We start from the raw sequence: 15,905 nt of genomic DNA, 5'->3' as shown, positions 1-15,905 counted from the left end.
CTTGATATATATCTTCGACATAATAGTACATTGTGCCATCTGCGATACTCAGGAATATGTCGTTGAATGAGCCAGCGCTTCTGGCGGAGCTGACTCATATTCCTTGAGATCTGCCGGGCTAAAATTCACTTCCGGTGGAACTGATAAGCCCGCTGCCGTTTGATAAGGAAGTGCTATATAAGCGACGTTTCTCTTAAGACGGCGTGGGCCGTCGAGCAGCCGCATTTAAAGCAGCATTGGCACAGACTATTGATGCCGCGTCATTACAGGACGAGAAGGCGTTCGCGCCTTACAATGTACGAAGCTATTGACAATACAGCTATTAGTACGAAGAATGGAATAGGTGCCCAAGTGATTTTGGACACTGTGGCGCGTTACCTACGAGGTGGTAAAGATGTATTTATGGAAACTGAGAAAGGGGGAAGAGGCCTTTATTTCTGTATATCCCTCCCATTAACTGTACTAAAGATTTGAATATTCCAGGTAGCTTGTTGTTGTTGTGGTCTTCAGTCCTGAGACTGGTTTGATGCAGCTCTCCATGCTACTCTATCCTGTGCAAGCTGCTTCATCTCCCAGTACGTACTTCAGCCTACATCCTTCTGAATCTGTGTAGTGTATTCATCTCTTGGTCTCCCTCTACGGTTTTTACCCTCCGCGCTGCCCTCCAATACTAAATTGGTGATCCCTTGATGCCTCAGAACATGTCCTACCAACCGATCCCTTCTTCTAGTCAAGTTGTGCCACAAACTTCTCTTCTCCCCAATCCTATTCAATACATCCTTATTAGTTATGTGATCGTCCATAAATCATAAATGGCATACATGGCTACACTCCATACAAATACTTTCAAAAACGACTTCCTGAATATATATATATATATATATATATATATATATATATATATATATATATATATATATATATATACGTATATGTGTGTGTGTGTGTGTGTGTGTGTGTTTGTGTGTGTGTGTGTGTGTGGGTGGGTGGGTGGGTGGGTGTATGTGTGTCACGAAAGTCCATGGGAAAAGGAAATAAAACAGCTTGGGATTAAAAAGAACAGAGAATTAGGGTGAAGTGTCTGGCTTTCGCAGACGATGTTGCCATTCTAACGAACAACAATAGTTAGGAAACCAAACTTGCATTCGAAAAACTACACGAAATCTCACAGAAACCTGAGCTACAAATCTCCTACGAGAAAACACAGTATATAGAAAACAAACCTGTATATAATCTCCCCATTACTACTCAGTACGAGAAAGTGGCACAAGTTGCCCACTTCATATATCTGGGAGAGGTAATCCAACCATCAGGACTGAACTCAAGAGCCAATAAAGATAGAATCTCCAGATTTAAAAAAAAAAAAAAAAAAAAAAAAAAAAAAAAAAAAAAAAAAAAAAAAAGGCATACAAGCTCACTTGGAATCAGTATAATAAGAAATCTATTTCTGTCAATGCGAAACTAAGGCGTTACAACATAGTAGTCCTACCAGAAGGACTTTATGCTGCAGAAACTACAGTGAGTCATGGTCATACTAAGATCAGAGAGATTGAAAAGCAGGAAAGAAAAATTCTGAGGAAAATATATGGACCAGTGTTTCGGGAAGGAATTTGGATGAAGAGGTCAACTAGAGAGATTTACAAAGACATAGAAACAATACCAGACACCATTAGAAAGAGAAAGATGAAATTCTGAGGACATATCAGCAGGATGAATAAAAGCAGGCTCACAAAACAAATCTTTGAGATAGTAAACAAGAGCAAAAACCAGACAAAGTGGATCACTGAATCCGAACAAGACATTAAAGAACTGGGGATCACATAAGGCAACATAAACAATAGAGAACAGTGTAGAAACATCATACAGAAACATACACTTAAACAAGAACATATGGAGAACAGAACAGGAAAAAGATGGTCGGAAGAACGCAAGAGAGATCACAGTGAACATATGAAGAGAGTTTGGGAAGAACTAAGAAAGAAGAAGAAATCGTAACTACTCAAGTTCAATCGCTTTCTCAAAAGGGAATAATCTAAAATAATAATAAGTGTCACGAACGTAGTATATTACATTTAACAGTTAGAAAATATTTTCTTGAAGTATTTGGTTAGTGCTATTTGGAAATGAGACACTGGCATTACACAATACAGAAAAGAAAAATATAGAAGCTACTGAAAATTATATCGGTAGTTATGGTAACTGAGGTACTGAATAATACTCGGAAGAAGAACTTAAAGCTACAACTTGAAAGAAAGATGCCAGACCAGACAGTTGCTCATTTTGCGATACTTTAAATCCTCCAACTCCTCTTTTGAACTGAGTGAAAATACCTTGAATATATTCTCCTTTTTAAGCCAAATTCTGGCACAGGAATGAACATTCAAGGCGATTTGACTTCGATGGCATTGATACATTCAGAAGCAGTAAGTCCTTTCGTACTGCAAGGAGAAATATATCAGAGGAGATTGACCATATGTTTAACTTATTGCAGCGTTATAGTCACCCCTATTTCTTGCCCAAGTATATGTAGTATTCGTGTCATCATATAGTAGGGACACGTGCATGAGAGCGTAATATCTCATTTTGAAAGCCTAGAACGTATTTACAAATGAACCTACACTACAACAATCACTCCAGACGTATTCAGGATCAGGATGAAGTCTCTAAGTTCATGGATACGTTAAAGTACCTTATAGTAGCTGTAAAATGCACGAAAAGGTTTGGAAGTTATTTCTGGTGATGGCAATTTCTTTGAACAAACATTCAACCGAAAACATAGTGAATTTATTAGCTTGAGCTCAAATCAGTGACAGATTCGCGTAAGAGTAAAATAACACAAGCGAACAGCCCTGAAATACATCATATATATATATATATATGAATAATTTCCTTGTCTACTAGAATGGATCAGAAAATTCAACCTGCTGGCCTCTAGAAAGTTGTCTTGGACTATAAATAAAATGACTGAATTTCGAGGTATTCACACTAACCAACGATTTCGTTCAGAACCGAAAGAGAGCCCAGTAACAAAGTCATTGTCTCCAGACTCTGCTGTGGCTAAGTCTTTAGACAGCGGAGGCAGCGGCGTCGAACAGAATTGTAAGATGAATACAAAGTGAGCAGTTCTTGAAAATTCCGCAGCTCGTGGTGTAGTGTCTAGCTTTGCTACCTCTGGAACAAGTGCTCCCGGTTTCGATTCCCGGCCGGGTTGGGGATTTTATTTGCACAGGGACTGGGTGCTTGTGTTGTCCTCATCATTTCGTCGTCATCATCATCATCATCAATCGTGACATTGGATAGACTGTTCCGTGTAAAAAATTTGGGACTTCGTATTATGACCCCGCAGTTGAGCGACCCACAAGCCAAACATCATCATCATCAATTCTTGAAAAGAAGTAACCAGCTAAGTCTCAACAACAGAGGATAATGGAACGTGGTCGAATTCAGTCAGGCGATGCTGAGGATATAAATTAAGAAATGAGACGCTAAACGTTGTAGATGAGGTTTGCTACTTGGGCAGCAATATAACTGAGGTTGGCGGAAGTAGAGACTATATAATATACATACTGGAATTAGCAGGAAACTCATTTCGGAAAGAGACAAATTTGTTAATACTTAATGTAAATTTGTTATGGAATATTTACTGAAGGTGTTTGTTTGGTATGTCGCCTCGTACGGAAGGGATAATGTGAAAGACAACAAGTTCAGACATGAGAAGAAGCTTTCGAAATGTGGTGCAACAAGACAATGCTGAATAGTAGATGGGTAGATCGAATAATTAATGAGGATATAATGAACGGAAACGTGGAGCAATGAAATTATTGGAACAACCTGACTTAACCAAGGGAACGGTTGACAGGACACATACTGAGGCATCAAGAAATCGTCCATTAGATAATGTAGGGAACCAATATTTTAAAAGGAGACAAATTAAATTAGTCGGACGTAGCAGTGGTTACTCATAAATGACGAGCATGGACACCTACATCAGACCAGCCTTTGGACTGAAGATCGTACAGCAACCACGATATCTTATGGCAGTAGTTAAAAGACCTCTGATCACTTGTGTCCAGGGAAATCTTAAGACAAAAAAATTTTCTTCATAATCTCACATTTCAGAACTTGCATGAATGATCAAGTGATAAAAATTTAAGTACACTACTGGCCATTAAAATTGCTACACCAAGAAGAGAAGCAGATGATAACCAGGTATTCATTGGGCAAATATACTATACTAGAACTGACATGTCATTACATTTTCACGCAGTTTGAGAGCATAGATCCTGAGAAATCAGTACCCAAAACAACCACCTATGGCCGTAATAACGACCTTGATACGCCTGGGCATTGACACAAACAGAGCTTGGATGGCGTGTACAGGTACAGCTGCCCATGCAGCTTCAACACGATACCACAGTTCATCAAAACTAGTGACTGGCGTAGTGTGACGAGCCTGTTGCTCGACTACCATTGAACTGACGTTTTCTATTGGTGAGAAATCTGGAGAATGTGCTGGCCAGGGCAGCTGTCGAACATTTCCTGTATCCAGAAAGGCCCGTACAGGACCTGCAACATGCGGTCGTGCATTATACTGCTGAAATGTAGGGTTTCGCAGGGACCGAATGAAGGGTAGAGCCACGAGTTGTAACACATCTGAAATGTAATGTCCACTGCTCAAAGTGCCGTCAATGCGAATAAGAGGTGACCGAGACGTGTAACCAATGGCACGCCATGCCATCACGCCGGGTGATACATCAGTATGGCTATGACGGATACACGCTTCCAATGTGCATTCACCGCGATGTCGCCAAACACGGATGCGACCATCATGATGCTGTAAACATAACCTGGATTCATCCGAAAAAATTACGTTTCGTCATTCGTGCACCCAGGTACGTCGTTGAGTACACCATCGAAGGCGCTCCTGTCTCTGATGCAGCGTCAAGGATAACCGCAGCCATGGTCTCAGAGCTGATAGCCCATGCTGTTGCAAACGTCGTCGAACTGTTCGTACAGATGATTGTTCTCTTGCAAACGTCCCCATCTGTTGACTCAGGGATCGAGACGTGGCTGCACGATCAGTTACAGGCATGCGGATAAGATGCCTGTCACCTCGACTGCTAATGATACGAAGCTGTTGGGATCCAGCATGGCGTTCCGTATTACCCTCCTAAACCCACCGATTCCATATTCTGCTAAGAGTCATTGGATCCGGACCAACGCGAGCAGCAATGTCACGATACGATAAACCGCAATCGCGATAGGCTACAATCCAACCTTTGGCAAAGTCGGAATCATGATGGTACGCATTTCTCCTCCTTACACGAGGCATCACAACAACGTTTCACCAGGTAACGCCGGTCAACTTCTGTTTGTGTAAGAGAAATCGTTTTGAAACTTTCCTCATGTCAGCACGTTGTAGGTGTCGCGACCGGCACCAACTTTGTGTGAAGCATATTCTTCCTGTTGGTTAAATTTCGCGTCTGTAGCACGTCATCTTCATGGTGCAGCAGTTTTAATGGCCGTTAGTGTACTAACATTACAAATGTCTTTACCTTCACGCTGCCACTTTATGTATTGTACATGTATCGTCAGTTCAGTCACTAATGAGAAAGGACAATTTTTTTGTTTTGTATTTTCTAATGGTTCAAGTGGCTCTGAGCACTATGGGACTCAACTGCTGTGGTCATAAGTCCCCTAGGACTTAAAACTACTTAAACCTAACTAACCTAAGGACAGCACACACATCCATGCCCGAGGCAGGATTCGGACCTGCGACCGTAGCGGTCGTGCGGTTCCAGACTGTAGCGCCTTTAACCGCTCGGCCACTCCAGCCGGCTGTATTTTCTAGTATGGGTGTGAGGCTCACGGATCCTCACATATTGGGACAAAGTTTAAGTCACGTATAAATATGAGGTAATTTGTTGAAACAAATTACGCAAATTGGTTGATGGGTAGAAGCGTACAGTAGTATGAGACTGGTGTGTATGAAATGATGTAATTAACGATTATTTTTAATATACCAGAAAAGAATAATAATGATCAAAATTGTGTCTTTTGAGTTTTACGGCGGCATAGTTAAATAAAATGAAACAGCGTCTATTCAGATAAAGTTCTTAAGCTTTCGGCAAGTGTCTTCACCATGCTTCTCAGTGGTTAAAACCTCTCACGGCCTGGGTGGGGTAGGCAAGGTGATAGCAGTCAGTGTTCTGCGTTACTGAGGTCGATTGTGGTGACAGCTGTCGAAGGCTTGAGGATTTTATTCCAGGTGAGACGACTTGAAAAGCAATAACGTTTTATCCAATACTGATAAATGATTTCAGTATACCATACATTATGATAAGAAACTTGATTGCTCTAAGGCGAGACGGAAGGCAATGTTTACACCCATTCTGCCAATGCTATTTCACCCATTAACAGGTACACTTTTTAGAAGACAATGAAATTTTTACTTAATGTATGTAGCATATATCCCTGCATTTACAAGTAAAGTGAACAAAATACCTACTACAGATTTGAGGGATTTTTTTTTTTTGATCTTTCACTAATAAAATTTCACTTTTTCAAATACATTAATTATTATAAAACAGTTTCAGTTGGGTTTCTGATTCTCAGTTCCCTTGTAATAACTTACTACCATCCTGAGTATAAATTGACCAAATTTCATATTTCTAACTCAATTAGTTTGGAAAATAATAGTACCTGAAGATAAAAACATAGTATTGAGAAAATTAATTTAAAATTTAGTATTGCAATTTTAGTCTAGTTCTTGATGAGAATTACTTTGCACAAATATTTTCCTGCACTATACTGAGCATCATATGAATTATACTGATCTTCTTTTCTTCTCTTGGTCCCTCTTCTTTTCTGTCTAGCTTCTTTTGCGCATTTTAAATTAGCAGTTTCCGATTTAGGGATTTTCTCCTCACCTATTTGAACCAAGGATTTTCCAATATATCACTAAATTTTCTGCCCAATACATCCAAAAGATCTAGTTTTCTTGTTATACCGTCATCGAAGCATAAAATAGCGTCATAGACATCTAATGTGAGGGTTGTAATCTGAACAAGTATAGTTTTCCGTAACCGGGTCCAAATGACAGAATTCACAAATTCATTTAATTTTTGCGTTTTCCCTTGAAGAAATTTCTTGAACAAAGTTCCTTTACAACTCTAACCAAAGGTTTAATTTCGTTCATTTCTGCTGCAGGTAAGGAATTTTTGTTGTCATGTGCTGCACTTCTCCAGTACTTGCGCCAAGTGTAACGCTCATAGGGGCAAAAACAGTGCTCAGGATTTGCATTTGTGGACATCTTATGGAAAAAGATAAACTATACGGTTTTTTCATGTATTCTAAATTAACATTTCTTTTTATGGTCAGGCTATAATAATTCTGTATTCTATTTCAACATTTGTCAGGCGACCTTTACCACGGTCTGAAACAATAACAAGCACGATCAGATCCATGAGTATCGGTAGTAGATGCAGGGTAAGAAACCTTGACAATAGAACAATAGACGCAGGTAATAACGTGCAAGGAATAAATGAGACCTGTGCATTATCTCTGCATGGTGCAAAAAATAAGACGTGGAACTTGAATGACCGATAGCACAGAGCGTCAGGAAAACTATCATAACTCACGAAAAGGTTATCGTATTTTTATGAAACAAAAACTGTTTTACCCAGGAAATAGCGGGCATTTAAAATACGCAAAAATCTAGAAATCGATTACTTGAGCCGATTTGCCTTCCGTCTCCCCTTAAAAAATTCAAACATATGTCTGAATGTATGTATGAACTTCCTACGATATTTCTGCATACGACAGGTTTCGGAGGATGCGCTGCTACCGGTCATGGTGTGGATCTTCGGCGGTCACTTCACCCTCGGCAGCAACTCCAAGGAACAGTGGGGGCCCGACTTCCTGCTCGATGAAGGCGTCGTTGTCGTTCTGCTCAACTACCGAGTAGGGGTTATGGGTAAGTCTCGCTTCCGATAAGTAGCTGCGCTGTCAAGTGCATTGTGGCGAAGGTGATGGAAAGGGTTGACACGATACGGTTGACGCGCACCTGATAGTGTCAGTGTAATGGTAATGCCTCAGCGAATTATGTTAAGTGGTAATCAGTATTACACATAATTAACTGATCTGTTGACAAGGCAACGAGACGTGTACGTAAACTTGGATTTTCTCTATTAACATACAACTATAACGCATGAAGCGCCTTAGGAATGTACAAGTAGACGTTAGTGAGGAAGTAGCCTATCCTTTGTACAAGCTTCCTCTTCACTGGAAACCAAGCAGGATGCTGAAAGTGCAGGGTGATTCAAAAAGAATACCACAACTTTAGGAATTTAAAACTCTGCAACGACAAAAGGCAGAGCTAAGCACTATCTGTCGGCGAATTAAGGGAGCTATAAAGTTTCATTTAGTTGTACATTAGTTCGCTTGAGGGGCTGTTGACTAGGCGTCAGCGTCAGTTGATGCTAAGATGGCGACCGCTCAACAGAAAGCTTTTTGTGTTATTGAGTACGGCAGAAGTGAATCGACGGCAGTTGTTCAGCGTGCATTTCAAACGAAGTATGGTGTTAAACCTCCTGATAGGTGCTGTATTAAACGTTGGTATAAACAGTTTACAGAGAATGGGTGTTTGTGCAAAGGGAAAAGTTCTGGACGGCCGAGAACGAGTGATGTAAATGTAGCACGCATTCAGCAAGCATTTGTTCGCAGCCCAGGAAAATCGACTCGCAGAGCTAGCAGAGAGCTGCAAATTCCACAATCAACTGTATGGAGAGTCCTATGAAAAAGGTTAGTTATGAAACCTTATCGTCTGAAATTGGTTCAAGCACTGTCTGGAGCTGATAAGATTAAAAGAATCGATTTCTGTGATTTTATCCTTGCTCAAATGGAAACTGATGAATCTTTCGTTTCAAAGATTGTGTTTAGTGATGAAGCAACTTTCCACACTAACAGGAAAGTCAACCGTCACAATGTCTGTATATGGGGCACTGAGAATCCGCGGGAAACAACTCAGTATGAACGTGACTCGCCTAAGGTGAACGTTTTCTGTGGCATTTCAGCCAATAAAGTTTTTGGTCCCTTTTTCTTCGAAGGTGCTACTGTAACTGGACTACAGTATCTGGAGATGTTAGAGAATTGGCTGTTCCCTCAGCTCGAACAAGAAGCACAACAATTCATATTTCAGCAGGATGGAGCGCCACCACATTGGCACTTATCTGTCAGTAACTACCTGAACGTCAACTACCCGAGGCGATGGATCGGCCGCCAGGCAGCCCGTGACAGAGCACTTCATCACTGGCCTCCAAGAAGCCCTGATCTTACCCCCTGCGATTTTCTCTTATGGGGGCATGTTAAGGATATGGTGTTTCGGCCACCTCTCCCAGCCACCATTGATGATTTGAAACGAGAAATAACAGCAGCTATCCAAACTGTTACGCCTGATATGCTACAGAGAGTGTGGAACGAGTTGGAGTATCTGGTTGATATTGCTCGTGTGTCTGGAGGGGGCCATATTGAACATCTCTGAACTTGTTTTTGAGGGAAAAAAACCTTTTTAAATACTCTTTGTAATGATGTATAACAGAAGGTTATACTATGTTTCTTTCATTAAATACACATTTTTAAAGTTGTGGTATTCTATTTGAATCACCCTGTATATTTTTCGCGATTCTGACTATGGCGATTTTGACTATAGACAGGGTATACGCACTACTTTTGGTAAGAGATGACACTGATATCTGCGTCTATTAGATTCGGCAATTATTGTAATCGTTATTAAATGTCAGGACAGCGTGGGGTAACATATCACACCGCCCTTGACTATGGACAACTCTTTATGTTTAACTTTGGGGCGTTAGATATTGTTTTCGTTTGTATATTTTTTTATTCGTTAAGTATTCCTTTATCAATGAGTGGCACTCATCTGAGAAATATCCATCTCTGCAGCTTGCTGATTTTCATTTCTCGCAAAATTAATGACGATAGGAAAAGGCACCTATTTCCCCTCTTCTCCTGGTAGCTGGAGGATAGTTGGACACAAAGAGGGGAATGCTCGCGTCCTTGTACCGTATATAACAATAAAAACTGATGAGCCTTTGTTGTAAATGACGTGGACTACATTCTCACTTTAAAATTGCTAACCATTTCACATTTTGTTAAGGGGGAGAAAGAATATTATGCAGTCAAAAGATTTCATCCGACAGTCTCAGCAGCATTAACAGAAAAAATTATATCAGTATACGAGAATAAGCCCGCGCTGCTTCTCGAGCGGGAAGGTGTGCCGTTCCCCGGCACAGCTCGGCCCGGTGGATTAGTTTCGAGGTCCGGTGTGCCATGCGTACGTAAAAATTTGGGATACTCTCGTCTGATATAAGACGTCCGGGGGGGGGGGGGGGGGCACTGGAGATCGAACTGCACAATAATCCTGAGTTCGGTGTGGGGCGGTGGTGGGGAGGGTGGACTGCTGTGGCCTATCGTGGGGTTGTGAACCACTGAGGCCTACAGCGGGACGAAGCCTCTCCATCGTTTCTAGGTCCCCAGTTCAATACACAATATACACACACAAAGGGGCAATATTAGTGGAGCTTCTGGAAATTCGTTTGCTCAGCAGAATTCTAACCTAGGCCATCCCGGATTGCGTGCTACACGAGCAGATTACAACATGTAATTGAGACCCGCCTGATGTCTGGGTTTCAAGTTCAGAACGAACTCTACTCAGAAAAGGTTCCTGTTCTTTGGCGTATGTATTACAATGTAGTGCATAGTGAAGTTCTACAATTAATTCAATTACTTATCATTTCCGTGCAGTAATTCTTTAAAATGTCCACTGCCACGATTAGCACAGAATATGTTATTACCGTTGTACTTGCTTTGTGATTCAAATAGAGGGGTGCCATGGATACAGAGACCACAGTACCCGCAATTTTGAACACCTATCGGAAACCGTAGGCTTGTTAATGTGAAAACTCTGCGAACATCCCTTTCCGAACGTATGGGAACAACACTGCACCACCACACTTTCACACCTCCGACCTCATTTCACTATGTGTCACAAGAGAATATGTATCATATTTCTTAAACAGTCCGTGTGAGAATTTTCCATCGTCCATCTCTTTAAAGTAAGTGTTCTTTATAGCCCGGTTTCAGTACTTTAATCTCCATTGCTCATTTCCGATTTCACTCCAGTAGAATGCTGAATACACTTCAATCAAAATTTGCTCATGGTAAAGCGCGGTTTAAGAGAATCATGTCTGAATAAAAAATGTTATTGTTAGTAAATACACGTACTCCTTGTAAGACTTTTTTTTCAACATACATCTACACTAGTTTGATCGTTGGCGCTTGTTCATCAGGTAGACCGAACTAGTATTTAACACTGGTGCCTCATTCCTACATTTAGTGTTCTATCTTTCTAGAATAAAGTTGCAGTTTTTGCAACAGTCGATATATTTCTTATGTAGATTCAATAACGTAACACTAGCGTTGCTAGCTACGGTGATGTGAGCGTCGTTTGTTTGTTTGTCTACCTCCTTATGAGGCCAACTAGACACTAGCTGTATTTCTGGCAGCATTCATTGCGTCGACTTTCACTTTCACCTAGTGACATTTACTTCCAACATATGTTTCTATATGTCCAATGAGAAGTTTAACTTTCAAGTGTTTCACATTTACATCTTAATATTTTTATGTTCGCTTAATTTTCTTCGTAGGAAACAGCCGTTTAAGGAACTGTCTCCGAATGACTTAAATTTATCTACAATAAATACGTCTCCTCGGCAAATCGGGATAATGTATAAAAGTGTAACTTCTTCCTTACTAACATGGAGCCACTTTATATCAGTATACCTACTGTTGATGAACCCATTCTGTATCTGCGTCCCTGTACTTGTGTAACGTTCCTTGCTACGACCGTATTACGTAATGTAACCGAGTTACGCATCGATAAGACACTGGACTCCCGCTGGAGTGGATAACGATTGAGATCTGCGTCCAGCTACCCACGTTTTCCTAATTCGCTAAAGTGGATGGCTTCCTTGAAACGACTTTAGACAATTTTCTTCCACATTCACTCCCAGGTCAGTGGCAACTCATTTCGACTTCGACAGGACGTTAAACATTAATATTTCTTCCTTCCTATGTAATCTTGTTTGAAACCTATGTGTCGTACTCATTTTTGAAAGCTAAGCCGTCGTCTCTGTTCCCTTTTACTACTCCTCGTAAGTTTTTCGTTAGTTACGTTCAGCTTAGCCCAAGCTCCGTGACAGGTCGCCCATTCCATATAACATTTTTCGTATGAGCTCACATGCAATCTGTGAACTTTCATGTTGGTGTAATTCCTTATACGTTTATCTGTCTTATTCTTGTTTCACTGTTCAAATTTTCATTTATACCTTTAAACAAGTTGTGAAATTGGGACTTGATTTTATACGAGATGTTTCGTGTGCTGTGCAGGGCTGCTGAGCCTGAGTGACCCGATCGCCATGGGCAACAACGTTTTCAAGGACCAGGCAGCTGGCCTGCAGTGGGTGCAGGACAACATCCGCGCATTTGGTGGCGACCCGGACAAGGTGACGCTCTTCGGACAGAGCTCCGGCGGCATCAGCGTCGAGATGCACATGTACTCACCGCTCTCCAGAGGTATGCATCTAGCGTCGTTTCAGAAGCTGTGCGAACTTCGTATTGGTGCATTTGTCGGACAGTCAACGTGGGCTAGGCGTTTAGAGATTCGACTCACGTTATTTGCTTCACAGATGTTCCAAGGAGAGTGTCGGCCATATATCATGATCTATTAGACACCTGTTGAATACCAGAGAAAATCGCTTTTAACTTCACGTTTAACTTGTTCGTATTTAAGAGGAACTGCGAAGTTACGCTTCCCAATGGAAGTATAGTTCGGTGAATATTTATAGTAATACATAGTAACAAATCATTGAAGTTTTATTAGTGTATTATGTAACGTCATTTGTTTTTACTGTAGTCGGAATAACGAACATCTGTCGGTGGAAGGTATGGCGGAAAAAATGTTTTTAATTTCCCGGTCATAACGCATTTCACGAAATATCTTTTTCTAACTATGTAACCTTTTCTTTTACTGCTGGAGCAAAACTTGCAATACGCTGAGCTCCCTAAATCCATTTCATCTAATACTGGTATTTCCACCAGAGCTTTTGCGTCATATCCATGAAACGACGGTCAGAAACAATATCGTCTCTGAGCTAGGGTGCCGGAAAGTGTTCACACTGTGGAAGGTTTGCCAGAAGCTAACAAACGTTGGGAATGGTACATCGTGCTCTTCTTCGAGACATAATTTTCTTACGCTTGTACAGAGAAATGGTGTTTTGATAATCATTTGATCATCGTAGTAACCACTGCAAAAATTATCGTTGTCTGGAAAACGCATCTCAAATGCAACTCACCTCATCCAGGAACAAAAGGGAACCATATGAGTCGTTGTATGAGGCGTTTCTTGGATTCGAGACAGCAAACCCCATCCTTTCCAGTCACAACTGTGACATAGTCGACAGTAAAAACAATTACCCAGGAGAACGAAAAACCAGTCCAAGTAGCAATTTTTTCTTTATTCATTCGGACCGAGATCCATTTTCAAATCATCAGAACGTAGTCGAAAATGATATTTCCGAACATGTCAAAAATGTGCAATGAACATTTACAGTGCGTACAGATATTTGGATGCACTGTAAATGCCCATTGCACATTTTTGACGTCTTTGGAAGTGCCATTTTTGACTATGTTATGATGATTTGAAAATGGGTCTCACCCCAAAACTAGTCATCAGGTGAATAAAAAGTGAAAATTTGAAACTTTGACTGGTTTTTCGTTCTAATGATCAACAGAAGTTGCTGACACAAGCTACTCCTGCGTGCTGGAAGTTAGTGATTACCCAGGACGCTGTGATGTTTCTCTTCACTCTACCAATAATTACTCTTATCCTTATCTCTGATGAACTGTTTCGTCTTCTGACTGGTAGGATACGGTCCGCCACGAATTCCTCTCCTGTGCCAACCTCTTCATCTCAGAAACTAGGGCCGGCCGGTGTGGCCGAGCGGTTCTAGGAGCTTCAGTCTGGAACTGCGTGACCGCTACGGTCGCAGGTTCGAATCCTGCCTCGGGCATGGATGTGTGTGATGTCCTTAGGTTAGTTAGGTTTAAGTAGTTCTAAGTTCTAGGGGACTGATGACAGATGTTAAGTCCCATAGTGCTCAGAGCCATTTGAACCATTTTTGCAACCTAGGTCCTCAATTATTTGTCTTCCTCTACAGTATCTGCCCTTTACAGTTACCTCTAGTGCCATGGAAGTACTGACGTCTTAACAGATGTCATATCATCCTGTCCCTTCTCCTTGTCTTTGTATTCCACATATTCCTATCCTCTCTGATTTGCGCAGGACATCCTCATTCCTTATTTTATCAGTCTGCCAAGTTTTCAACATTCATCTGTGTCGTCACACCTCAAATGCTTGGATGCTTAACGAAGGGTTGTCACGCCTGACAACGGGTGTATTTGATCTCGTATTGATTGAGATTCAGCAATGCTGAAACACAAAGGGTAGGATTTGTTTCTTTTATTCCAGTCTGTGACCACAAAGCATGTTCTAAGACTATCGATTTTATTTCGTCAATTCTGGCTTTACTATATTAGAATACAATTTAAACACGTAGAACATGGCCACCACTGACCGAAATCGAAAGCATGAATAGAGCTTTTGTGATGACAGACTGAAATAAAGGAAACAAATTCTCAACTACGAAATAGTAAATTTATTCTGTTTTCCGGTTTGTTGCTTAGAGGCGCCTTGCATAGTTTGTGATGGATAAAGAACACATGAGCAGTTGCTTTCCCTTGATTGCCTTAAGTTTCTTATAGTTGATCCTGGATTTGTTTTGCTTTTGTACTCTTGACTGTTCCTAATTTCAGTGCTGCAAGTTTTTATTAACCCTACAAAATTTTATCAGCTGATTTTTTATACTGCATTTAACGTCTATACTTCCTCGAAAGACATCATATTTACGCCAGTGACTGTTAAACTTTTTATTTCCACTGTTGCATTTTCGGCCTTAGGCCATTATGAAGTGCAGATGTTTTGGCTTTAAGCCATGTCTACTTTATACAAGGTGACACATTTATATGTCATTGTCATTTGCACATCTGCACTTGATAGTTTCCTAAGGCCCAAATTGCTGTAGTGGAAATAAAAAGTTTAGCAGTCAAATGGTTCAAATGGCTCTGAGCACTATGGGACTTATCATCTGAGGTCATCAGTCCTCTAGAACTTAGAACTACTTAAACCTAACTAACCTAAGGATATCACACACATCCAAGCCCGAGGCAGAATTCGAACCTGCGACCTTAGCAGTCGCGCGGGTCCGGACTGAAGCGCCTAGATCCGCTCGGTCACCGCGGTCGGCGTTTAACAACCACTGGCGTAAACATGATGTCTTACAAGAAATTTCACGTGACTGTGAGTCCCAGTTATGAAAAGTTCATTAACGTCTAAACGTTTGTCAGTGTAACGAACTGCTGCTGCTTGCTGCTTCCACTTCTCAAAATACCTGAAAATTGTCAAAGGCCGAAACTGTACAAGAGTATACAAATAAATTTAAAATAAGTACTGCTACATGTAGTAACAATTCAGTCAAACAGTTCGTCGCTGCTGCAGACCCAAGCAGACTGTAGATCGTTGACCATTATTGTATCATTAGTGAATTTCATTGTGAGAGGTTCTGAAACAGCATTACATTCATTTGCATCTGATTCGGGACAGCGTCCAGCAAGGCTCCGATAACAGATTTACTTTGCAGAATGCACTGTCGCAACTTGGAACCTGCCTTTAGCAAATACCGATCTTCTGTCGTGTTTGCTGTAGGACTGTT

The 15,905-nt window shown here is 41.0% G+C and overlaps 1 protein-coding gene across 1 annotated transcript in view; it reads left to right on the top strand.

The window, feature by feature from the left end:
• Nucleotides 1-12,817, top strand: part of LOC124619948 (juvenile hormone esterase-like) — a 28,041-nt gene extending 15,224 nt beyond the window's left edge. The window contains exons 4-6 of the mRNA XM_047146611.1: nt 7,825-7,975; nt 12,466-12,651; nt 12,765-12,817. Coding sequence (XP_047002567.1) covers nt 7,825-7,975; nt 12,466-12,651; nt 12,765-12,817 — 390 coding nt within the window. The remainder of the gene's footprint in view (nt 1-7,824; nt 7,976-12,465; nt 12,652-12,764) is intronic.
• The last annotated feature ends 3,088 nt before the right edge of the window (nt 12,818-15,905 follow it).

The sequence above is a fragment of the Schistocerca americana genome, chromosome 6, assembly GCF_021461395.2.
Source record: "Schistocerca americana isolate TAMUIC-IGC-003095 chromosome 6, iqSchAmer2.1, whole genome shotgun sequence".
NCBI classification, from domain to species: domain Eukaryota; kingdom Metazoa; phylum Arthropoda; class Insecta; order Orthoptera; family Acrididae; genus Schistocerca; species Schistocerca americana.
The sequence above is the reverse complement of the archived record's forward strand: the minus strand, read 5'-3'. Positions and strand labels throughout refer to the sequence as shown.